The sequence below is a fragment of the Pelobates fuscus genome, chromosome 3, assembly GCF_036172605.1.
Source record: "Pelobates fuscus isolate aPelFus1 chromosome 3, aPelFus1.pri, whole genome shotgun sequence".
In the NCBI taxonomy this organism is placed as follows: Eukaryota; Metazoa; Chordata; class Amphibia; order Anura; family Pelobatidae; genus Pelobates; species Pelobates fuscus.
In genome coordinates, this window is record NC_086319.1 from 330,123,112 (window position 1) to 330,150,732 (window position 27,621).

At 38.2% G+C, this 27,621-nt stretch overlaps 1 protein-coding gene across 1 annotated transcript in view; it reads left to right on the top strand.

The window, feature by feature from the left end:
* The window catches only part of FBN1 (fibrillin 1), a 204,699-nt gene that overhangs the window by 85,494 nt on the left and 91,584 nt on the right, over nucleotides 1-27,621 (top strand). Inside the window, exons 6-11 of the mRNA XM_063449025.1 lie at nucleotides 2,354-2,551; nucleotides 4,861-4,986; nucleotides 12,965-13,090; nucleotides 13,597-13,755; nucleotides 14,833-14,994; nucleotides 15,782-15,934. Coding sequence (XP_063305095.1) covers nucleotides 2,354-2,551; nucleotides 4,861-4,986; nucleotides 12,965-13,090; nucleotides 13,597-13,755; nucleotides 14,833-14,994; nucleotides 15,782-15,934 — 924 coding nt within the window. The remainder of the gene's footprint in view (nucleotides 1-2,353; nucleotides 2,552-4,860; nucleotides 4,987-12,964; nucleotides 13,091-13,596; nucleotides 13,756-14,832; nucleotides 14,995-15,781; nucleotides 15,935-27,621) is intronic.

Genomic DNA, 27,621 nt, shown 5'->3' on the forward strand with positions numbered 1-27,621 from the left:
TATCTCATTAAGGCCAAAGTAACATTAATAATAATAATAATATAAATCAGAACCGACAAATGAGAAAAGTTTAAAAGTCTGTTTTTTTTTTTTTTTTTAACCATGCAGCTTTAAATGCACAACAATACAAAGTTAAAGAATACGAATAAAATTAAAGGGTCAAGTTGACATGAGATGTCTTTTAAGAGGAAGGTGTTTTGTACCTACAGGGAATTGATAGTTAAAGTACAAATGGTTCTTGCATAAATATAAATGAAAGAACATGTCAAGTTTATACATTACACTACCTCCCAAACATGTCAAATTGCCAAAAATGAAAATGTTTTAGGGACACTCCTCTGCCCAAAATTATTAAACAAATATCACATTTTAGTAGATGTACACCAATGAAAAATGCATACATTTAATTATGTATTTTTAAATTGGGGGTATAACTGAAAACAGCTTTCAAAACTGCAATTCTCTTGTTTGCAGCCTTTGCACGTCTTCCCAAACTTTACGTGTCTTTCCAATCACAGACTTCCCAATGCAGCTCAATGAGAAGTCTTTGCGAGACTGGTGCTCTGAGTAATTTCCTGCCTCTTATGTTTAGCTTCACTGAGCTAACTAAACCAGGAAGTAACAGGACCATGTGTGTGACTGACAGCCAGGAAGTGTAACAAGTTTAAAGGGACACTATAGTCACCAGAACAACTACAGCTTATTGAATTTGTTCTGGTGAATAGAATCATTACCTTCAGGCTTTTTGCTGTAAACCGTGTCTTTTCAGAGAAAATGCAGTGTTTACATTACAGCCTAGTGATAACTTCACTGTCCACTCCTCGGATGGCTGTTAGAGATACATGTTTGTGTTCCTGACCCTATAGTGCTCCTTTAATTTATAAAAGTTCCAATTTCTGTTTAAACCTGCACTTTTTGTAAAATGAAAAAGAGGACACACCCTTCACACATAGAGCAAACTGAAATGCTTTATGTACATGTAGTTGTCCTTTAATTTTAGCAGATCGACTGGAGGTGTGATCCAGTTTATTCCTGGATATTTTAAACAACTTTTTGACTTACTGATAACCAATGCTGCAACTGAAAATGTAATTCAGAAGAAGACCAAATGTTTTCCTTACACAGATTAATTCTAAAGATATTCATTGTAGTTTAAAGACAGATAATGCTGAGATTTATTGCTGCCGAGCTGTTGTACACTCATACACAGCAAACAAATATCATAGAAAATAAATATTATGGGTACGCATGTAGATTTTATCCACTTTTTTCTAAACAGGATGGAAATATATATATATATATATATATATATATATATATAGGCGTTATTTATTTGTATGTGAAGGCAGTTAACATGAAATTGTGGTAGGCGTTATTCTGCCTGTATCAAATTCCTCACAGCTATCTCTGGGCATTCCGCCAGTATTTGGACCACCACATACCACTCCCTATAATAACTCTTTAAGTAGGTGGGCCCTCTTTGTTTAGCCCTATCCATTCTACTCAACCTTATTATTCACATATGGTTTTGATCCCTGACCACAAGTCGATATATGTTAAAACATTTTCATAAAACTATCTCCTATTTATCTTGTTGATTAAACATTTGTTTTGATAATATTTAATCTTATACATTTCCAGTGATATACTACTAATGGAGAATTGACTGCAAACACCTAGTAACTCACATGTATCATATTACAGGGCAGTATTAAATCCCTGCTCTGCATAAGAGCAGTCATTAAAGTAAAGGAGTTTAACCCCTTAAGGACACATGACATGTGTGATATGTCATGGTCCCCTTTTATTCCAGAAGTTTGGTTCTTAAGGGGTTAAGCATGCGTGGGATAGGCATAAGGCTATCCTAACTATAAGATAAGGCCAGGGACTAATGAAAGTATTTAGAAAATTGGGCAGACTAGATGGGCCGAATGGTTCTTATCTGCCGTCACATTCTATGTTTCTATGTTTCTATTAAATTGAGATGGAAAAGGCTAGCAATAAAATGGAGTACATTAGCACTGTGGCAGGTGTATATTCATATTTGGTAACTAATCACTATTGTGTACATTAACATTCTTTCTACATATCCATGTTCATCAAGTATGTCTGCTGCTTTTTCCCCTTTCTGCTGATTTAAATAATACTTATCTGATATCAAGGTATTATCTTGTGTACTTTATAGAGAAATGGACTCAAAAGTTGTTCTGTTGAAAAGCTAACCTGATATAAAGTGTTCTTACAATCTAATGCTGCTTCTGAATGCAACACTGTAGCTATAATTAAACAAAAAAAACTTTCCTGTTCCAATTATGAATACCCCAAAGTAATCGCTATCATTCTTTTTTGGCAGATTACAGGACAGGACCATGTTTTTCCATTGTGAGCAATCAAATGTGCCAAGGCCAGTTGAGCGGGATAGTGTGTACCAAATCGTTGTGTTGTGCCACGGTCGGAAGAGCTTGGGGCCATCCTTGTGAAATGTGTCCTGCTCAGCCGCATCCTTGCCGTCGTGGCTTCATTCCAAACATCAGAACAGGAGCGTGTCAAGGTACGTCTGTCCTATAGACACCATTAATGACTTAATGTCGAGCTATGCCGACTTTGAAGGCCTGCAGTATTTTCATTTTCCAGAATATATGCAGAAAGAATGGAAAGTCTGTGTCATCTACAATGACGGAGCAGGTGCCTGATGTAAAACTAAAAGCATTAGCAACACAGGTCAGATAGGAGAGCCAAAACCTTAATGAATTTAATGTTGCCAACTACTCCATCATTAAATCAAGCAGAAGATCTGTTAACATGACCTCACATACGTCAATGTATTTATTTTAAAATATACTGTACGAAAGCCGGCGCATATGCTGTTTCACCGTTGCACTTTCATTGGACTTAACAATAGGCTGGTTTAAAATAATTTTTGAGGAATTAAGTAACTCTGAACACCTGTTCCTTTTCACTTTCTTGTTCCTTTTTTTTTTTTCCTTGAGTGTGCAGTTGGTTTGAATCATTGAATCCACCCAGATGTTGCTCGCTTGTTTTTGAGCTTGCCTCCTGATAGAAAGGTCTGACACAGTTTTTGGCTCTCAATCTTTCACTTCCAGCTGTATAAATTCTTTTATTGTCTGGATGTCTGACAGGAAGCAGAAGAAAGTTAGCAGAGGCAGCCATATACGAAACTGTTGAGTAATCTAACTTTCCAGCACTGTGGGGGAATTTTGCTAAGTTTTTATAAGTGTGTATGCACGGTGTTCTTTTTTTTTCCCCCAAGAATAAAACCAGTGCATGAGAAATATCAGCAGTAAAAAGAGAGACATCACGTTATGCGTGGCTTATAAAAAAAAAAGAAAAGAATGCAGTTTTTTTGTTTGTTTTCTTTTGTGTATATTTTATAAGATAAAATTGACATCCATGGGTGTCCACAGCCACAGCACAGGGCAAGAGGGGGCTGATGCCTCTTACTGAAGTTACCCTTCAGTTTTTCCTAAATTGTTATATTTAATACTTCCTGAGCCATCATTTACCAGATACCTCACTTTTAGGATTAGGTTAGAACTAGCCGTAGTTCAGGGCCCCAAGACAGATCACAGGTTTCAGGCCTCCCATTCATTCTGCACATTCATGCTTCTGAAAACCCGTATAACCCTTGGGCCTTGGGCAGCTGCCCAAGTCACATTATATTTAATTTTGCTCTGTAAGCAGCATTGCTTTATAAGCCTATCAATAACAAACAGAGATAATGAGTAAGAAAGACAGAAAGGAAGAAAAGGAGAGAGAGTTTGTTAGAGAGACAGCTAGAGAGAGATAGAGGTAGCGAAACACAGAGGTAGATGTGTAGAGAGAGAGATAGCTGTATAGATGGATGATAGCTAGATAGATAGATATTTTCTCCGATTTCCAATTGTTCTGAGCCCATGATCTTGGTGTGTGTTGTCTATATCGAAATGTAAAATGATCTCTTGAATTATATCCAGCTAAATCTAGCATATTTTGAGTATATTATTCTACAGGGTGACGTATGGAACTGTTTTGAGGAACTGTTTCTTCCCAGGGTTTTCAACATTATGGTTACTTTATCCTCTTTATTTAACAAATGTATGTCTGTGAGGCCTGGAACAATACATGTTGAAATGCACACCACTGTATTTAGCTCTTTCCTAGAACTAAGTGCCTTCATCTTGGCTCCCTGTCTGTCATTGTTGTAAGTTCTACTTTTCTCTGGCCCTGAACATAGAATGTGGAGGTGGAGAAACAGGAACAATGTTTCGGTTTTTCCTTCTTCAACACAACACGTGCCCTGGCTGTACCAGGATTAAACTGTATTGTGACGTCAGTTCCTAAATCTTTAAAATACATTTAAAAGAGCATCACGGAATATGGTGTGTACCACGTCACCTAAATGAACTGAATCACGTATTGTTCTCTATTATAGTCAACAACTATTTTGTTTCCCTCATTTTTTGACTGGAAGTCTTGATCTCAAAGAATGATCTATGGAAGAAAATAAAGTGCTATTACAAATATTTGAATATTTATTTGAACATAATATAAAAACACAAGTCATATCATTATCCATCTTCAATATTTTCTAAAAGAAGACTTTATGTATATTTCGGCTTTAGTATAATTAGTATACAGTACTTTGCTTTTGTTATTGTGTGTCAAGCTGTCATTGATCGCAGTTGTAGAGAGTGTTTTATTAGATGTTCCACCTCCTAAGCTGCGGAAGGACTTAGGTTTCAAGCTGTTCTTACATCACATGCATCTTTACGAACCATTGATTTCTAAGAATAATTAGCTGTAATGGATTATACTAATGGCAAAGTATATCTAACTTTCTTTTTTAATTTCTTGTGGCAGATGTGGACGAATGCCAGGCAATCCCTGGTTTGTGCCAAGGAGGAAATTGCATTAACACCGTGGGATCTTTCGAGTGCAAATGCCCAGCTGGACACAAGTTTAATGAAATAACACAAAAATGTGAAGGTATGGTTCTTTTTCCAACCTAATATCACTGTAACCTGGGGACATCTATGTTCCATGGGATTCATTTACATTTATAGCTTACAGTATGCAAAGGAAAGATTTTCACCCTTGATTATATAAGGTAAATTGCCTAAGGATTTTGAAGGTCACAACTTATATTTAGTATTTACTTTGAAATTTGATGCATTCAGACTAGTTTTGACTATTGCATGGTATGTTCTAAAAATGGTGCTGTTGTTGATTAACTCTAGAATACCAAGGGTTGCTCTAAGGGCATTTAGAGTTAGGAGGTTAGAGTTAATATTAGTTATAAATTAGACTTAGAAAAAAACGTTAGGATCCCCCAAACCCCTAACTGTAATTCCTACCAAACATATTACATGGGATAATTAGCTGTTGCCTGCTTGCTTACAGAACCAGTTACAGCTTGGTAAGTCCTAGACTAGTCAATGAAAAAATAAGGCAAACACTGGTGGGCAATGATGATCATGGGCCAAGGACCACCTGTGGAAACCATAGAATCCACCCTCCCTCAGCTCCTTATGATTTACCTCTGTCTTAAATTGTATTGTTTTGTAGTTAGGCAGGGTGCTGTGTGTTCCGTTGTATGTGAGTGGCAAGGAAATGACAGTATGTCATAAACTGCCAGCTAGGTCAACATCGTGGTTCTGCTTAGCCATGCTACACTTATGGTAACCAAGGGAAGGAGGGCCACTTAGTGGGAGCTTGTATATCCCCTAACTGCTATTCACCTGACACTAAGCCACTAACCCTAATGTACCTCGTCCTTATTCTCCAGTTCTGATTATGGAAGTTGGCAGCTGTTTTTGCAGTGCTTGGGCCTGTCTTTCATCTCAGTCTGGCCCTGGCAAAGTACCCAGCAGTGTAATGACCTCGTTCTTGTGACAGGCTGCGAATATTTTTTGGGAGATTCAGAAGTTCCTAATCCTCCAATTGTATATGTATGGTGAGATTTAAGTGGTCAGTTGCATTGGTTTACTCACTGGTTATCAGTAACTGTATAATAGATCTCCAAAGAATGTCCTAAGTTTGCCTTAGTAGTCAGGGTAATTGAGTTGTGTTCAAATACTTTCCAATATGTAAGCTTCATTACCAAGCTGAGAAGAGTTTGCATTCACACACACACTACTGGAAATTACTTGACGATCATAAGTTCAGTCTGCGGATATTCTTAAGCTCTGCACTACAACCACCACTACTCCTGGGCACCAGCAATGACTATAGTACTCATCAGTCCCAATTAATAGAATAAAAGCCAAAAAGAAATTACCTGTGCAGGATCTCAAATTCCTATGAACATTTATGAACATTTAAATAACTGGAATTTCATTTAAAATGAAAGCGCTCAAAAAGATATAGTAAACTTGGGTTATGGAGCTGAAGTCACTTCTTGCAGGAGTGTAGTTCCTACTACTAACTGAGCAGGTTCCATCTCTACTACCATCCAGGCTAGAAGGCTCTTAATCACTTTATTATTGGAAGCAATGATTAAATAATGATTCCACAGGGAGTTTGGCCAATTTATTTTGTCAATGGCCAGGACAGGAGATGTTGAAATTGCTGCTATACTGCAAATAAATAAAATCACTGACAGCACCAGCAAGTGCTTTTGGCCCTTGATGCCACAGGAAGGATCATGGAGTGCAGTCTTTGAATATAACTTTACCACTTTAGTGTAGTAACGGACTCTTGTCTTATATTCACTACTGACATTACAGACAATATACTGCAAAGATTAGCAGCAGAGTTGAAAAATTCATCCTTTTGCAGCCAGACTCCTATTGACCTGACCTATTACTTTTCAAAGCCAACACTTCAATGTTACATTTTTAAAATGAATCCCTACTCTGCTCATGTTAGCTGTCACTAAAGGGATACTTAGAAAGAGGCTAGAACACACAGTAAATTATACCCTGCAGTCTGTAAGATTTTACCCATAAAGCCCAATAAACATCAATAGTCCTTCCTAAATAAAATGTAGCAATTAAGTATAAAGGCAATCTGATTAAATGTGGTCCTTTCATTTAGCCATAATCTATCCAATATACTTATTTTTATGTAATTTCCTACTCAGAACTGTATTTTAATATTCCACAAGAGTACACGCACCTACCATTTCTACTGTAAGGCTTCTCCCATCAACTTTCTTTGTGAATTTTAATTTAACTTTGTCTTCTTTGTCCCTTTAATTCTGAACATGTTGCTGTTTACATGTAGACCATTTTAATAAAACAAAGCTAATGTAACATTTGTTGACTTCCCTGGCATGGGGTGTGAAGAAACAGATGCTTCTGAGATTTATCTCCCTCATCTAGTTTACAGTGTTAATTGTTGGAATTAGATGATGGGCCATCCATCTCTGCTTGAACCAAGGTCCTCGGAGGAGTTCATTTAAGGATCCAGCAAAGTGGGTGGGGATGGGGCAGAATGGAAATTGGAAACTATGTATATCTGTGTAGCTCTTTGAGAAATGAAGAAAAGATTGTCACCAATGGGTGGAGGCCAGAAGAAGTTGGCTTACTCTTACATTGCTGTTCTTTTTTACTGGCTCAGATTATCCACTGGGGACTACTGAGATGGACCGCACATGTCCTTTAATTTATATGTGAGTGTTTATTGTGTAGTGCAATCCTTTAGGGTTTCTTGAGTGATATTGCCATTATGCCAGTAGTACAAGTAAACCGTAGATCAGAGAAGCTATTGCCTGCTGTCCATTTGAGTTGTACCCTTTTGTTTTTTTAAATTATTTTTAAGGCCACTAAACTTGCATAACATTTTTTAATCTGCATTTTCAACCTAAATAGATCTTTACTTTTGATGCATGACTGTATCTCTGGATATGACCGTTTGAGGTGCTTTTACGATTAACTTTATGAAATTAATGTAATAGTAGGTCATTATATCACTTCATACAAAGTGATTATCAGTAGGCCCATTTGGTTAACTCTAAATATAAAATGTGTATTCTAAGCAACATAACCTTAAATGTAATGGTCATGCTACAAGTATGTTCTGGTTTTTTTTTTCAAACCTTTTGGGAGCAATTTGATAAATAATAGGGCTCTCATTGGTACCAATATCCCATCCCTACTTCAGCCAACTCAATACTGGAGAATTTACAAATCTGCATTACCAATATCAATTTGGTCTAATCTGGATGGCATTATTAAGGCATTGGTAGATTCCGAGCAATGGGAGTGGGTAAATGGGGTGCTCTCAGTGTATGACTACCACCAAAAATTACTTAATGTAACTTCTGCATTATCAAAGCAGCTTTGGAGAGGACAGTCTTTTGAGAGTTTCAGTGTTTGTCAAACCGTTCCAAATAATTTTCCCAAAAAACAGGGGACGGTGACGATAGACTCTTAGCAGCTCAATCACTACACCGAGCTTTAGTGGCTACAGTGCTTGGATTCTAAAATTTAAATTCAAGGATTCTGGATAGAGTCATGGGTGCTGATATTATAATATTCAACTTGCATGTAACGCACATGTAATGTTTCTTATTTATGAAATAATACCTAAAGCCTATGAAAAAAATGTTGTGGGGTGATTTACAAAGTGGTGTAAATTTGGAAGTGGTCTATGTTGCAGTTCTATATTGCCGACCTATGGCATAGCACTGATATTGAACTTAAGCTCCCATAGAGATAATTTGGATTGAAGAACATACTACATTTGTCCATAGCAGCTGGCATGACAAAATGTTATCCATCAATGTTATCATCGCATGCAAGATGTGATAAAGACTTCATTGCTAAACAACTGCTCTTACTTTTTTCCACTTAGTAAATAAACTCAAAGTTCATAAGCTCTAAAAATGTCTTGAAATGTTCCGTACTTTTCAAAGTTCAGTTATCCTCCCAGAAACTGTTTTATTTGTTGTTTTGCTCCGTGAGTGCCCACATCACACCACCCTTCTAATATAAACTGGCAATAACTAGGGGAGGAAGAATTCTTGTACTTCTAACACAACGAAATAACAGCATCTTATCAAAGCCAGTGTGTCACTCTTTGGCTCCTTTTGAAGTAGCCTATAAAATGTTATTACAATCATGTGTGCGTGTTGGCTGACAGTGCTTGTTAGCTGAGTACACTAGCGATGCAATGAGTGTATACTGAACACGGTCAAAACGGTTCTCTTCTCCAGGCAACACGTAGCAGAAAATTCCCTAAAGTGAGAATTCAAAGTGAAGTCAAAGTGAATTACAGATTTAAGGCCAAAATAGCAGAACTGGAAAAAGTCAGCTTTGATTTCAGTATGGCTACTGTGGCTTTAAATGTTAAATTCACCTTAAAGTCTCTTTGACCTCTCATTTTAGAAAATAACCCTGTTTGAGTCAAGTATGATAGTAGCAATATCTAATATTATCTAGGAAACATTACGGGTATAACAGTTACAAATATGAACCCTTAGTAGCTAATATAATATCTAAATGCAGTAAATCCTCATTCAATGTTCATAAATTCATAAATGTTTTGGATTCCTTGATGTCTGAGCATTGTGTCCTGAAAATGAATGTTTTTTAGTATAATATAAAAACTTTTGAGCTTTTAGCATTTCATGTGCTTAAAATATACCGTTTTGCTGGCACCATGACTTCATGATTAAAATTCCCGCCATTTTTGTTGCACGAGGTACTGCCTAGTACGAAGTGACAAATTCAGGAGTCTTTCAGGAGACAGCTGATGGAACTTGCCCGATATCTGTGAATCTGACTGCTTAACCTTGCGTATTGTCGCTCCCGGCTTCAGTTTAAGGTTGCCAGATAGCCACTTTTGCACTATATTTATTAATACAATTTTAAGTTGGGCACGGTTTGAAGGGGCTGGTATGGTATGTAGCATTCATGTGATTATGGTGATTTGATAATGGGAGCACGTGAATTCCATATGCTGTCAGGAATCATTTCAAGCCATGCCTGACAATTGTGCAAAATTCACAAGTGACTTAGAAAACTACGGCGATCTGACAACCTTACTTTAGCCACCTAAATAATGAATTCACAGAAGTTCCTAACCAACGTGTATCAGACTTCCATTCTGCTTCAGATAGCTAAACCAGTAGAATCCAACACTCTTTAAGGCTGAAAACTATCTAGAACCCATATTAAGTGGTCTCTGCAGTATTAGAGAGAATTTATGGAACTGTGTGTTCCAACTCCAAAGCATCTGAAAAAGGTGTATTTATTTTCAGATCGTGTGACACCGCTATCTGAAAAGTAACCGCCTGATAATTTAGACAATTAGTCTACTTTTAGTGCAAATTTAGAAAAGTGGGATAACAGAACTTGGGAATGTTTTCACTTAGGTTGTTTTACCCCCCAAAAATTCTCTAAATTCCCAGTTTTTTGGCTAAGCCTGTAACCCCCTTGAATTCTTCTCATTTAAGTAAATAAGTGAGTAATATCACCGATATACACGGAATGGCTTCTTTTGTAAGGTATCAACATGTTCTTGATATTATAAGCAATGTTATCAGGGGTTCATGTCTTAGCTGTACTATCTGTTTAAGAATTAGAACAGAACACGTGGAATGTGCTTTTTCCCCCCAAAGCTCTACTGATCAATGCAGGTTTGTTTCTTGGAATTTGCCCATTTGAAGCATGTCTTATCGTGTTAATAGTGTATGCAGAGGCTGTAATTCAATATCTAGCATATGATTCCAAAAGCAGTTTTAAATAAGACCTTTTGCTTAACCCTAATGACTATTTAGAAGAAGCAGTGGTTTACCAGCTGACCATAGTTGGTAAGCTTTGGTGGAATGTGAACTTTAGACGACGAGATTCATCTGGGAAGCAACTTTGCTGAAAGTATGCAAGCCATTGTTTACAAATGCCTCGTATTGGTTGAAATTTGACATTCGAATTCCAAATATTTGTCTTAATAGTCTAATGAGTCCAGCTCTTATTTCATTACATCCTTGAAACATTTTTGATATTCTTGGCAGATTTGCCAGTACAATGGACATGCGTATGCATAATTAGACTTAAGGAGAATCACTTTAGGTTTCTAAATCATCTTGCATATAGTGTTTCTATCTTTTCTGAAAGCATCCCTTCCAAGTATCCCTTTTTAAAGGGTCAGTCCCAATTTTGTCTTTTGTCTTTTGATTCTGTTGCAATTTCTTGTCTAAACACTCTAAATCAGTGCTTTGTATAAGTGTGTAACAGAGCGTTGCAAAAGTACGACTCCTAGTATTGTATTTTAAAATTAATTATATTTTGAGTTATGGAAATGGTTATCAGTAGGTGATGAATTTACCTACAATGTCCCTTATATTAAAGGCTTGCTGAAGTCTTTTATGTGTCAAGAGTGTGTACTCATTTTATTTTTATTTTACAAAGAGTCCAGATTTCAAGAGAAATTAGCACTTTTAAAAATTAACCTTGTTACCCCTGGCTGTCAAACTGGCCCTGATACTTCCTGTATCAAATGAAACAAGAAAAAATAAAGAAGAAATACAATATTCTTTAAAAAAGGGAGTAATGAATGAAGAAACGACAAAGTGGGAAAGAATAGTCTTTACTCATCATTCTCAATCCTGGTTGCTGGAAGATAATATATTCAGGAGATAATATCAGGAGATCTTCTATGCATACCTCCCATATGTCCCTATTTAGGATGGACAGTCCCTATTTTTGGCAAAATTCCTGAGTGTGTAACGAAACTCCAAAGCAATAATACTCACAGTAATGTGTCTTTAAACTACAATAAATGTGTTTAGAAATCAGTCAGGGTAAATAAGATACATTGCTCTTGCTCTAAATTATATTTTAGTTGCATAAATGATCAGTAAGTCACCTACAATTTCTCAGAACAGCTAGCCACATCCCCACTCACACCCCTGAAATGAAAGTGTCCCTCTATGTCCATTTGAAATTTTGGGAGATATAGCTTTGTATATAATGCAATTTTGCTGTCAGGTGCTTACCCCCATATTCAACCTTCGTTGCGTCTCTCCAACCTTTAAAGAAAAAGCAAAAAAAAATGTTGGCAAACCTAACACTGCATCTTTTATTTATAGTTCCCTAATCCACAATGTGTATACACAGGTTAAGGCAGATTAATTCACCTTCTACCAAAGCATGAACTTAAGATTTTGCACAAAACCCATATAGCAAGCCACACTGTGGAGTGTTATGTAAACAGAGGTGCACATGAGTCAAGCACATTCAAAATGAATACATATGCGGCTTTATTTTCTATCCATACACAAGTCAAACACAGACCATAGATGTGCTTTTTTGTAAACCGCAGAAGTTCCCCAAGGTGCCTTTTTAGAGCTTGTTGCTAATATGGGGGGGAAACAGTCATTCAGACTTACACTTCTGTGAAATGTTTGGAATTAAGACTATGTCTTTCCCAGATTACATACAACTTAACACCTTCTACATGAAATTAAATTAATAACGCAAACAGCATAGAGGATTTACCTTATTTTAACAACTACAACTATAATACTGATTTACAGGTTCGTTCGTGGCTAGCAGATATACAAGCGTACGCAGCAACGCAGACTGGTATTAAAAATGGCACGGGAATTGTCCTTGTGGCTGAATGGGCAGAGATTGTATGGGATATTGGACTACAGAACTTAATTTTGACTTTTATATCATATACTTGTAGTTCTTGGCAAGCATAGACAGCAATCCACATGAAAATCTAGGATTTTGTTATGTTGCACAGAATAAAAAGGGATTTGGTTTGTTTTGGAGACATTCCAGTGTCTCTTAGCATTCTCTTCCATAGTCAGCCTAAAAGGGGCCGCTGTTCAACATGTAAACCACAAACACGGTATATTCCTGCGTTTTTTTAAATCCGTATTTCATCTAGGTATAACAGATATAAAATTCAGTTCTGGACTGATAGTCTGTTTGCCTTGGTAGGCTGTGCACTGTAATATTTTGAGATGTTTTGAATTTTGAATTTGTGTTTCATTCTTTTTTTTTTAAAGATATCGATGAATGTAGCACAATTCCCGGGATCTGCGAATTAGGTGAATGTGGTAACACTGTTGGCAGTTACTTCTGTAAGTGTCCTCCGGGATTTTATTCACCTCCGGATGGATCAAGATGCATTGGTGAGATATACAGTTACACTGACTCTCACACTCAAACTTTATGTTTGCCACACTAATCATAAACATATATTTACATTTATATTTGTGTGTATATATATATTCTAAAACACATTATTAATCTCCTGTATATGTGAAATATATACACAGCAGCCCTTAATTATTGCATTCCAACGTACCATTCAAAATATGAAGCACAAATATGGAACACAAATTGCCAATTTCTTTCATTTTTGTCCACGTGTCCTTGTTTTAAATGTAGCTCATCCTCCAATAAAAGCTGGTTCCCCAGATATTGTAAAACTACAACTCCAATGATGATTGCATGCCTTTAGAATGACAAAGCATCATAGAACCTGTAGTTTTAAAACATCTAGGAATCTACCTGTTGGGTACCCCTGGTTTAAATTAATCATTACAGAGTAATGGGCAGCTATTATCATCTTATTTCCAAATTGAACCCTTCTTTCATATATACTCCTTGTAATAAGATTTATTCTGTCTATTAGATACACGCCTTGGGTTTTGCTTCGGTTCATTAACCAATGGAAGGTGCACAAACCAATTTCCTCAACCTCTACCCAAAATTCAATGCTGCTGTGATAAAGGACGATGCTGGTCAGTAGCAGCAACCACAACACCTGATATGTGCCCAATCCGTGGAACAGGTATGTGTGTGTTAATGTTATTGCTATCCCATACAATGGTTTACATATTAGTTCCTTTTGTGCAGCATCTGCTTTGGATATTTGTACAGGAAACTATTGACTTTGAACTTATTTGTGTTTATTATAAAAATAGTCTTCAGACCAGCCTTGTGTTAGATAAGATTCAAAATTTCACTTTGTAAAAAAAATTAAAAAAAGTTTAAAGAAGATATATATCCTGATGAAAGTCCAGTTTGTTGGACTGAAATGTTAATGACTTTTTAAGCATTTACGAGCAAGACCAGTGAGGGCATTCCCTCGCGATATTTGTATTATTTGGCTGGAATTGCACGGTGGCATTTAAACATCTTAAGTAGCAGTGCCTCTACTGCACTGTATATAAATATGTATATATAAAGAAAATTTACTTTGATACAAGTCAATAATACTTAATGGGAAAGGCACAGAGATATCATGGTGACCCATTCCTACTCTACAGCATACAGCAGTTACACCAGTTAAAGCAGAGGGTAGGTGCCAACTTTCAAGTCAAGTATCATAATTTGCATGGGAAAGTTTGACCGCGTGTATGTGTCTGCTGGCTGTAAAGTTGTATTACAGTTGTTGTGGCAATAGATAATTTGGCTTGAGAGCCATCTTAGACACAAATACTAGTTTATTTACAGGAAGTCAAAATGTAGGGCACTATGCAGAAGTCTATATGTGAAGATTAACCTTCCTTATCAGAAAGGCAAAAAATACCTAGACTAGGCTGTATTCCAAACAGACAGTAATGTTGACGATGCTAAAGGCTACGAGTTAATGGAATAATATGTATGAGAGTGGGTAAGCTGTTGCAAAATGTATTTATGGTCAAGACAAAGTAGAACAGATCTTTTGTTCAGAGACACGAATCAGTTTTGCTGGCGGTTGCTTACGAAGGTTGATGTTTCCAAGACAGAACTTAAAGATAGTTGAGATGTTTGGATGAGATTCTATAGCTGCAGGTAGTGGAGACCAGTAATCCCTAGTTCTAAGTTGTATTTCACTTGTACCACTCATGTTCATTATGTCTATTATAACCCTTTCTGATTTCAGATGAATATCGCAAACTCTGTGCAGCAGTATTACCAGGACAACCACTAGGACCAGGACCTGAAATCATTCCCATAGGTCCAGTTTTCCCTCCAATTGGTCCAGTTGGTCCACCTATATACCCTCCTATTATTCCTGGGGGACCTACACCCAGACCTTTACCTGGTAAATACTTTTCTTGAATGCATCTTTATTGAATATATTTTTAGTAGCAATGTGTACTTGTTGTTACTTGTTATTGTATCATATTTAAGCTTTGGATTTATAAAAAACATGGTTTATATGACTAACCAGTTGTCATTTATTGGTCGGTTAATTTCTTTACTGGATAGTTTTCATAAGTTTGAGATAAAGTGTAAATACAGTGGAAAGATATGACTTAATAAGGGAGCCAATTCTAAAAAAGCCAGGCAGTGTCGATTCCAGCAGCTTGGTAGGAAAGAGGCATCCAAAATACTTTTTTAAGAAGTGCATAATTTATGCCCTCCATGTTTTGTTATAAGTCCTTTAGTTTGGGGCCTTCATATTTTTATTATTATTTCTAGAATTTATTAAGCCCCAACATAGTCCACCGCACTATACAGTAGGGGAAAAGGACAATACGATATAAAGTAGGATGGTAGTGCTTAGTGGAAATGAAGTTCCTCTGTATGTTCTGCTAACTCGGTTTCTGGACTACGGAACAGGAATGGATATAATAAACAAAAGGAGTAATATTTTTGCAGGAGTAAAATATTTTTTTTTTTATATACAATAGGTGAAATACATTCAATTACGTTTTTCTTTATGTTCTGTTAGCTGGGTTTGTGGTCGGAGGCCTTAAGGAACACACCTACTGCTACATCATTCACTACTTAGTTTTCTGTTCCCAATGTTACTCTAAAATAAATCCCATTATCCGTTTTCATGTAGATTTGATGTTTTTAAGTTGATTATCTTTGTTTGTTTTTAGTGGTCTTGCCTTTCAATGTGACACAGCAAGTAACAGATTACTGTGCAGTTTATCGGAACCTGTGTTTACATGGCCGCTGTATCCCTACTCCTGGGAGCTATCGATGTGAGTGTAACAAAGGATTCCACCTGGATAACAGAGGAGAATGCGTCGGTAAGATCATAATTCTTACATTCTTTTCATATTATTATTTTATAAAAAAACTGTTTGTGCACTTGCACAATTTAAAAACTTTTTTTCACTTGCACTTAGAATTTCACTTTTTTTGTGATAGTAGGTCTAGCTTTTTTAATGTATATATTTAAATTGTAAGGTTTTACAACTAACAGTTAAGGCACCATATCAACTTCATCGAAATTAAGTTGTTACGGTGCAAGGAGGTCCCTAACGCTGGCTCACCTTATGGGGTCTCAAATGATTTAACACCAAAGTCTTTATTATTCCAGCATTGAATCTCCCTGCCTGTCTGCCCTTCCATTTTCTAAGACTCTCTAAAGTCAATCAGTCAATCAGCAGAACCACTGCCCGATTCTGCAAGAGATGCCAAGAGGCAGGGTGATTCGGCACTAGAACAAAGACTTTGAGGTTAATCCAATTGAGATCGGTTAACCCCTTTACGTGAGCCAGCGACAAGGAACTTTTGGCACTATAACAACCTTATGTTGATGAAATTGTTATCTTACCCGGAGTGTGTCTTCAAGTACTTGAGTGAATACAATTTTGGCAGTGTAATAGATCGCAGAATGTGACAGATTTAGTCAGATTACATGTTCTTGAAAAATATATTTTGTATTTCCAAATGTGATATAACAAAATTAGTTTGGATTAACATAATACATTATAAACCCTATTAGGGACAATCAGTCTACTATTTCTTATTTTAAATAAGAACCAATATATATGGGAATTTACCTTAAAACATTCATTGTCTTGTGACACCAGACTGCATAATATGTACAATGACTCTTTGCTAAACATTTTTAATAAATTCATTAATACATAATTATTGAAGTGGAATTTCGACATGTATACGTAGAGTTTTTGCATAACCTAATATCTACCTGTATAAAATACAAGCATAAATCTATGCTTGTATTTAAAAATGTAATTTTATTTGGCATTGTGTGCCCAGCTGTCATGGCAGGGTCTGGGCGTACATTGCAAATTATTAGAATTTATTATTAGAACTTCTTGCGATGGTCCATTGCCCTGTGGAAGTTATGGGAGAAATGTAAGGAATTCACAAGCTTTAATAGTGTTTACTAGAGTGAGTAAAGAGGAACTTACATAATACGTAATATTCACTGAAAGGTAGCCAGCACACATGTAGCACTGTCTTGATATACCACTTTTTGCAAACAATTATGAGAAAACTGACAGTTTATTTATACTTTACAAACATTCCTTCTAAATAATTGTATTAACATGAACTTGTAAGAGAGCAACAATAAACAACTGTATAATTCTTTGGAGACACACTCACATGAATGTATTCGTCCCTGTGACCCCCCAACTCTGTACTTCCTGTTGTTGTAGTAAAGTTAATCATTAATAATTTATATCATTAGTTTTTCTCATTCTACAACTAGAGTTCTGCAACAAACTGTACCTTAGAATAGAATACTTTCAGTAGCCTAGTAAACATTATATAACAATCCTATTAAAGGGCCCCTATAGGCATCACATGCCTAATTCTCTGCCATTTAGGAATTAAACTACTTTTGTTTTTGTTTATTCAACTCTAGCCACACCTCTCCTGGGTGTGACTCAAAAATTCATTTCAATTAGATGTTAACTTACTTTAGACGTTTTTATTTCGTGCTCTGTATATTCCACTTTAATCACATACAGGAAGCTCATACAGCATCTAGAAGGCTATTAACGGAGCAGGCGATAAGGAATTCTAAATTAAACAAAATGTGCAATAAAGGAAGTATAAGCCACATGCAGAGAGGTGGAAAAAAGTGATTTAACTCCTAAATGGCAGAAAATTGAGCAGTGAGACTGCAGGGGCATAATCTTTTCACCAAAACTGCTTCATTAAGCTTAAGTTGTTTGGGTGACTATAGTGTCTAAGTATAAACACTTATATTCAACCAGGCCACTTAAAAAAGAAAAAGAAAAAAGGACAACCGATATATGACAGGAAACTAACTAAAAAGGTAGTCCTGCAAATAAAATAAATAATTTGCTGTCATTTTGCATGAAACTGGATCTATGTGGTGCTAAATGTCCACCTATTCCCCCCGGGCCACATTTTATAGTGAGCGCTTGTTGGATTTCCAAAGCCAGGAAGAAGTACAGTCTCTATGAGGCCTCCATGAGGCTTACCATATTGCTATCTATAATTAAGGAACATAATAAAATATAATGAACATAATAAAAAGGGGGACCACCACTCATATGTACCTCTACACCAAGTATGCAGAACAGAGGTGAGTGGGTATGTTAAAAGTATTTCCAAAGTCTGTCCATTGTCTCATCCAAGCCTTGAAATATTTTCCCACATCAAGCCCATAATAAAATGGGGAGTTGCCCCAGCATGGAATTCTTCAAATCTGTGATTGGGGGTAATTACTAGAGGGAGAATAAGCAGTGGCCAAAGGGCCCTCAAAATTGAGGGATTGTTGGATTGTATCCACAATGTGTGTATTCATGGAACAGATCTGGTGAATAAATGCAATTTTTTAAAGACATGGGTCAGAGAGAGTACCCCACCTTCCAATCCTTGGCCAGACAGCACTGTGTAGCTAGGCGGACTATTTGACTAACAGTGAACTGTGATGAGGTAACAGGAGTTTAAAACCAAGTAAGAATTGCTAGCTCTTTTGGCTTAAATCCTGTAACTCTTTCAGTTCACATCGACTCAAACACATTTCACATTTTGTTTCATAGAAAAACATGTATGAGGTTTCCTTTGCCAAATTAATAAGATGAATTCCACAATTTAATTGTAGTATCTTATTAATTAGGTACCAAAAATTAATTGTGTAACAGAGAAACAAAAAAATTTAATGATGACACACTGCAACCATAGGCTCCCTGTATTTGCCTGCCCTGTTTGGGGCAGCTTCTCAAAAGTGACAGAAGAGAACAGAAATAATGTTAGCAAGAGTGAAAATCCCTTTTAGCTACAATTGCCAAAGTTACCAACAGTGGAATTCTTGATGGTTTCTGAGCAAATGGAAAATTTGAGTATGCCAAGACATTTACAAGTTACCTTGACAGTAAAGATGTTGAGATTGTTGCTGAGTTGTAACTCAGGGAGCGACTAAGTTTCATGGGCTGGTAAAATGTTTTCGTAATGCATTTTAAAGTGTGTGGAATTTATAGTTAAGAATGTTGGTTCATAAACATTATTGGGAAGTCCAAGCCTTTTGTGGTGAGTCATGTTGTGCGATTCAGGAAGCAAAATCATAAACGTTGTCCTGAGAAACCTCTCCTTGGAAATTTGGCTTTGGTTGCTTCACATAAGATAACTTCACTTTTTAAGAAGTGAATGAAAAGTAATGTATGAATATGCTTGCACTGTATATATGGTAGAATGTTAGCTGTAAGATTAGCAGTCAGAAATTCATTTGGACTTGTTCTGCACTTGTTTATGGGTAGTGTTGGTAGTAATAACGTCAACCAAATATTTTCTGTACTTGTTGATCAGGCCCGTACATCAATTTGGAGTTATTTTGTCTTGCTCCTTGTTGCAGAGCAACTTTAAGTTATCAATATTTCTGGGATGTCTTTCGTCAACAGCTTGTTCCAAGTCATGTTATAAAATTTGACATATTACTCTTAAACTGTTTCTAAACCCCTGTATAGGGCTTGTGCGCAAGTTTAGTGTGACAAACTCCCCTTTCCAAGTAACGAGTTTATGGAGGAGTCTGCTTGCCAGCCCCACCCCACAGACTATGGACCCTGTAAAATGTAATGTAAAAGTCTCTGTTCGTGTAATTGGTCTATATGGTTCAGGAACCGAACAGCCGCACGAACCAGAGACCACCCTGGAGCTTGTTAAGCCTAATTGGTACTTTCAGCAATTTCCACCGCAGTGTACGTCTGGGTGGCCGCATTTTTTATGGACGACCACGAGGTGGTGGCCATCTTGTTTGCATGAACACAGGCAGCGGTGTTTGGTCATCGAGTTCATGGAACTATTTTCAGACTCTGAAACTCCTGAACACCGCTGGACTTCCATGATCTCCTGTGTTCGGTTCCACAGCACTTAGAAAGACACTGTTCGGTGGAAATGTTGCCACAAACAAGGGAAACAAGCTCCAGGGTAAGAATATTGACTATGTTCGGTAGTTTGTTCGGTTTTTAAACTACCGAACTAGACCGACTGTAAGCCCTGATTCTCTGGAACTGTTATGGGCATGGGATCATGCGTGCGGTCGGTCAAATTATGACTTCCAGGTAAATCCTGAACCCCTGAACTGATCTGGGTGAATTTTGGATATGCTGGTCACCCAGATCGGGCCTATCAGGGGATGTAACGTTTAGGGGTTTTTATGTATTTTTTTTTTTTTATTTTTTTTTTTTTAATTCTTTATTTTAGGTGTGCACAGAATTAACAGATCGCAGATATTCGCCACAACAGCGATATTCAGTAAGATAGGTAAACATAGTGCAAGTCATGGCATGTTTTATACAGGCACATTTTTATAGTTTTTATAGTAGAACAATAGTTTAGGTTGACGCTTAGTTTTCAATATGTTAACATAATGCACATGCCATGTAGAAATAGGTAGAGGAGGGACAAAGGAGGAAAAAACATGGCTCGTGCAGAGATTTTTCCGTGCAGAGAAAATACAATACGGTCTACAATGCCACGACAGCAGAGCCAACCAAGATATACATGCAATTTTACAGAGTCATGTCACATAAAAGAAATGCACATTTTTACGTTTTTTTTTTTTACAATTCGCTCTTACATTGTAATTACATGGCTATTCTGCACATTGATCAGCTTATTTTCATGAGAAACTTGAAACAACAGGCTAATGTTTCAGGACGTTTCATTATAGGTTCGCTTAAGACCTAGGTTTCATCAGGCAAGGTAATAAATTGCAGTTATACAGGCTTATGCTTATATGGAACAATAGCTTAACTTAAGGTGAGTATTCAAATATGGAGATATTATACCACCAGGCAGGTTGTGGCTTGCTAAGTTGTTGTCTACATTAGGGCATCAATACTATCTCTAACTGGAGCCTCAGTTATAGTACCAGTGGTGGACATGTCTGTTTGGTTGTATCCATAGCCAGGGTCCCTGTTGTCACGGCTTTCAGCAATTGGTCCAGTAGCTTCTGCTTTAGTTGCCTTCTGTCGGAAGGAGCTGGGGTACCTGTCAGTTTGGCGTCAGGGATGATGGTAGGCAGTGTCCTTTTTTCCAGGATTAAATTTAGTCCTCGTTTAACACCTCTGTGTACTTAACGTTTTTGGGACCCACTGCAGGTCAGAGTGTCTGCGGATCTCTGTGGGTTTTCCTTCTCTGCTGGTATGCAGGCGTGAGTATGATGCTTTGCTGTGCCCCACTGTACTGGGGTAATCGTTTGGGCACTGCCTCCGTGTTGGTCCTCGGTGTGCAGTATAGGGAGCTCTGGTGAGGCGCGTTCGGTTTACATAGGCGCTGGGTGGGCCTGCTTGCAGTGTGGGTGGTCGGCTGAGCCGCAGGTCCCCACTGCTGCCCCGACTTGTATATGAGTACCCTGGGTGGTCGTGGCTCGGGCCAAGTGCCGCTGGTGCTTTTTCAGCACGCCTTCTTCTTTGGTCGGCAAGTGCTTCTCTGTCGGCCATTTCTCCGGGCCGCGTGGTGGCTGTCAGCGCTGAGTCACCTAAAAAGCTCTGCCAGGATGTTGCCTGCTCGGTGGGGGCCGGGATAACCCCCACCGGCCCAGAGGGGGGGTGAACGAGGCCGGGGACCCCGCAGCCGGCACCATTTCCAGACAATACCGGGATGGAGAGCGAGGCAGCGGCCGTCCGCCCCACTCCCCTCCCGGGTAGGCCCCAGCCCCGGAGCATCTCACCAGGACCCAGTCCACCCGTTCTCAGGTGCTCCAGCTGCACCGGGACACTCCAGGACCAGGTATCACTCACTCTCAGGGGGTTCCAGGCTGGTTTTAGTGGGTTTTTTGCCCATTAGTCGTCGAGTTCCCCTGGAGCTATTGTGGCTAGCAGCCTGCCGGCATGGCCGCCCGGCCCCGCCCCCCTTTTATGTATTTTTAAGGTACTTTTGGAGTGTTTGGGAAATGTGTGTTTTTGTGCCTGGAGATAATTGTGTTTAATACAGTGCTTGACTCAATTATATCCCAGGCACAGGGGAGGGATTATCTTGTTTTGAATGTGAGTGTCCTGGACCGGAGAGCCAATGTAATTGTGTGTAGATTTTTACCGTAGTCTACTCTCATGGGGACCTGCATATCAAGTCCGTTGGGGCTGCCAATAAACATATTCCAGCTTGTGCTCCCAGAACTATGTGTCATCTGGTTACTGGTAGGGGAAAGGGCTAATCACTGTTCCAGCTTGTTTCAGCATGGAGGATTCAACAGGGAAAGTCCTTGTAAGGACTAGAGCTCCAAGGACTGAGTGTCGACCAGTGCCTGGGGGTGTCTAGAGCGAATTCCCCATTCGGCTCCAGGAGTGCTGAGGTTTGTCCCCTGTTCCAGCTAGGAAGCGGTCCTTGGCGGAGGTACCCAGCCAGAGGTACAGGGAGCTCCACTACATTTAGTATTGGAAATTGTTCCTAAAGAAGAACTTGAACCTCGCAGGTCATATCAACTTGATTTCACTAGTGTTAAAACAGATGGAAATACAGCAATGTTTCAACCATCGAGCAGTCTTTGCCAATCCTTCATAAATCCTACTGGTTGTTTAAAATGCTGCTGCATTTTTCTGTTTTAAGGCAAATACCAACATATGATGCATTTATCATGCCAACATTGAAATGGTATGGAAATTAGTGCACCATCTTTTTGGGATACACAGTAATTCTGCTATGGAAAATCAGTGATCTGTTGCACAATCATAGAAAAGTATCTGGTGCTCCAACTAAGTTTTATTGGTTTGCTAATTTTGGGAATGGTACATGGAGTGGTGAAGAGATAGGCGGATAAAAGCATAATAAAAATACATAAGATCATGAAGGATCAGGGTGGTGAAACCATGTTTTTGGTGGTAAACTTGTAAGTTTGGCTGATCAGCCAAGATTGTAGGGCTCTAAAAGTCCTTACATGGTTCTTGTGTTGCATTGAGAGCTCATGCATGTCTTCTGCTGTTTTTTTTTCATGAAAGCAGATGGTTTGCTTATGGAAGAGATGGTGATGCATTGTTTTAATTAAGTTTAATAAAAGGTGAAATATTTCCTGCAGGTAGAACGGACATACTGTTCTGAGGACCATTCCAATGAATTTGGCTGTGGTTGTCTATTTTGCCATTGGCCAGTGCAGTTTGTTTATTGCAGAATGTATATGTGGGACTCAAATACAGAGCAATCTGATTATTAATGATGTTGATGTGAGTGTTGGAACCTTATGGTGTAAATGCTTAATATGATGTTGCTCATGGACTATAACATATATCATTGTCAGTCAGTCCCCTGAATGGTTGTGGATGATGGCAGTTATGATTCATCAAAAGTTGTTTAACTTGTCCTACTTTGGCCTAGATTATTTGTGTCATTGTGCCTTTACTTGCACGACGTTAAGTACATGAATATTGAGACAACACGGTCTAGAAGACAGGTGGAATCTAGAAAATAATACAGGAAATCTGTAGATGAGAACGGCACAGGTAAAATCCTGTAGGAGTCTAGTAGGACAGGTGAAGTCTAGGGAATGAGACATGTGATTTGTAGAGAAGAACTTCAGATATTTGATCTGGAGAAGCATGGGTCATGTGTGGTTGTGTAGAGAGCACATTTTTGTTTGGTTCAAGTATGTGAGTTGGAGGTCACTGCTTTTGTTGAGATGAGTTTTGTTGAGTATTTGTATGTGATGAGGGAAAGAGCTGTAGTTTACATGGTAGTTATTCTCAGAGTTATGGTACTCATTGATCATGTACAGAACATGTCCCTAAACAATATGTACTGTTTACAGTTCAAGACATTGTGTTGTAACAGAAACTCTTTTTATCACTCCTCACAATCACAGAGGCCAAAACAGATGCAACACATTCTAATATGTTTGAAAGGCTCATTTTAACATTGACCTAGTGCCAAAAGTAATAGCCTATAGAATGCAAACAATGGAAGCTGTGAATTCTTTAACACGGGAGTATTTGTGAAAATGTTTTGGTACTTACACTGCAGTCCTGAATTGGTGTAAAACACGCTGCAAACCACTGATAAAGCATTGATGATATGTCTTATACTACTGTATCCAGGGATATAGACCACATCTTTTAGAAGCTACAATCTTTAATTTGGAAAGCTAGAATTTTAACTTCTTTTTTTTTATTTGGACCTGAATATTTTTAAGTTTCTTACCTTTAATTATTTTTGTTTCTGGGGAAGCTAGTGTCATCCTTTTTCTGGTATGTCTGGCACTGAAAATGAGTGCATCCCTTTTTCAAATGGGAACTCTTGCTCTATTTTTATCTCTGCCTGTCAATCCCATATTGGAGATAATGTCAATCCTACTAAAATCCTCCTTATCGAGTAAAGAAGATCTACGTATCTAGTATGTAGTTACCTATATGTGCAAATCAGTAAAGAAATATAATGTCATGCTTACCTGTCTGTTGCATTCCAACGGTTGCTGAAATACTACATTTCCTATCATCCTTGCAATCAGACACTGGACAAGAATGCTGTGGGTTTAAGTCTAATCTAGGATCTGGGTTGAATAATTCCAGTCTGGTTTGTATGCCTAAAGTTATGTCTCTACCACTATAAAATATTCCATTGTAATGTTCTTTGTTGAAAGTTCAAACAATCTAATTTGTTTTTTACTTGCATAACAAAAGGATTCTTACCCAAGTCTATGGGAATTGGTTTTACAAAGCTGTGGGTTTGAAACCATCAGGGAACGGAGTGATGTATATGATGTAAGCCCCGGAGCTGTGTTGGTAATATTAAATATAGTCTGAAGTTGTGATGGACTACAGATGTTCCTCGTGAAACTGAGGTAGCTTATTATCCTGGCCAATACCCAGCACAGATAGTAGGATACAAATGGGAAAACAATTTGTGTTAATCACAGCAGCCCAGTTAGAAGGGCATGACAAACATGTCCCCTCTCAAAGTGAGCATCTTGGTTCAATGCTCTTCTGGTTAGCCCATGTGCAGAGCCCCATTGAAGAACCCTCACATAAGAAAAATGCCCAGTATTTGTTCTGCGCAGCACAAGCAAGTTTAATGACATGCTTGCACTGTGTTTGCTTGTGACTTTTCTCTTGTATCTCTATAAATTGGATACCGGATTACAAAATGGTCAGGAAATTGTATTGTGCATGAATTTGGGGACTGCTTGTGGGATTGTGTGTAGAGCGCCAATTGTGGTGTGGTGTTTTGTATAAGTAGGTTGGTTTCAGTTGTGTTGTGTTTGTGGTGTAATATGTGTGGCTAGGGGCTATAGAGAGTGAGAGAGTGTGAGTTTATAGGGAGCATGTATAGGGGCTGTAGTGTATGTGTGTATAGGTGATGTATTGTGTGTAGGGGCTGTGGAGAGTGTGTGTTTAGGGAATGTAGTGTGCGTGTGTTTGCGTAAGGGCAGATTTAATGTGTGCAAAGGAGATTCAGAGTGTGTCAGGAATGTAGGTGGTTTAGTGTGTGTCTATAGGGGATCTTTTTTGTGTGTGGGATTCAGAGTGTATAAAGGATCCAGAGTGTGTGTAGAGGACCCAGAGTGTGTCTAGGGGATCCAGAGTGTGTATAGGTTGTGCATTATGAGTTTACGGTATAGGCCTATATTATGTGTGTGGGGTAGATGGGATCATCTGTGTGTGTATATATGTATATATATTACATATTATATTATATATTATTATCCTCTGATCTCCCCTTTGGGCCCATGGCCAAGGTAACCCGCCGGGCATATCTGGCGCATATTGTGTAACTAGAACTGCCCAAAGGGACAAACATGCTCAAAAATGACAGATGATTAGCCTGGCGTAAATGCACGCCAGGCTGCCTGCCAATAATGCAAGATGTCCAACCAAGGGCATACAGTGCAGAGAGCACCCTGAGCTTAAATTAATCTTATGATGTGCTAGCTCTATCTTTTCTAACAACTGTCCCCTAGCACTCACTGGTCCACTCTTCTCCTAAACTTCTTACTAGCAGGCAGACACTACTGTTATATAGTCTGGGACAGAGAAAAGATGTATATAGTGAGTGTAAAATAAAGGGAATATGCCACAGTGTTGGAGACACTGAAGCAGCAAGAGCATTCGCATAGTGTGCAAAGTCAGCTTTACCTTAACTAATTTTATTGTCAGATAGTACACACCAGTTTTGTTCCCATACATCCATTTTAAGTTTCCATACTTAAGCAAGAGCATGTGAAGAGAAGTTAAAGGACCACTATAGTGACAGGAAAACAAACTCGTTTTCCTGGCACTATAGGGTCCTTACGTCCCCCTCACCCTCAGGGTCCCACTCCCGCTGGGCTGAAGGGGGCTGAAGGGGTTAAACACTTACCTTTCTCCAGCGCCGGGCTCCCAGCGCCGAATGCACCCGCATTCAAACAGTTCATAGGATAGCATTTCTCAATGCTTTCCTATGGACATCCAGCGTCTTCTCACTGTGATTTTCACAGTGAGAAGCGCGGAAACGCCTCTAATGACTGTCACTGAGACAGCCACTAGAGTCTGGATTCCCAAACAGGGCAAACCTCATCAGTGATGACAAGTCACTCTGTTCCAATACTTCCTAGGTGGCTAGGGAGCTTCTATAGCAAATACAGTGCATGTGCTGTGGTTGCTATGCTTAGGGGAGCAGAAGACCCTTTTCTACTCTCTTCTGTCAGTCAATGCCGTGGCCCGCCGAGGCATTGACTAACAGCTGGGCGAAAAGCCTATTTTTAAATAGTTTTTTCTCCTAGTCTATACATTTGTTTGCAAAACTGCTAGCACAATGTATAGATAGAATGTATGCTCATTCTAATGAACATTAATTGTTTGGGGCATGACAGGTGCACTTTAAGGTAATCACACAGGCTGGGCGAAATATGGGTTCTTCTGGGAGGAAATCTGGGAGGATTTTGCCTTTCCCAATTAGAGTGCTTAAGGTATAATCAACACTTTCCATCTTAATGCATTTCACATTTTCAGGGGAATGATAGAGTTAAATAGTAACTTGGAGTTTGTTTGCTCTGCAAAGATTGCAGTAGCTCCCTTGCATTACATAGCACATTCAATAGAGAACATTTTTAGGAAGGATGTTTGACTAGGAAAGGGTGTTTACCTAAGGGCTAGAATTATGAATGAGCATCAGTCTTTGCTGAGTCTTGATCTTTTCTCCAGATCGCTGACAAAATTAACTTTCAAAAACTACTTAATGTATTCTTGATGGGATTTTTTCAGCAATTAATATAAATCTAGTATGCAATTTACTAAGCCAGGAACCTTACCGCTTACAAACTCCTGTGTTCACGGAATGAAATCTTCACCTGGAATACTTTTAAGATGCTTATTTATATTTATTTATTTTCGGAAATGTCATTCCTCCTAAAACACGCTCTGCATTTATATGATAAAACATTCTGTCCGTTCAGAATCTAACAATATGGAAAGAATGCACTTGAATCCCTTGGTTTTGCATTCTTGACTATATTGAAAGGAATTCCACTCACATTATGCATATAAAGCACTGACCTACTTCGATGGTTATTTTTTTTTTTTATTCT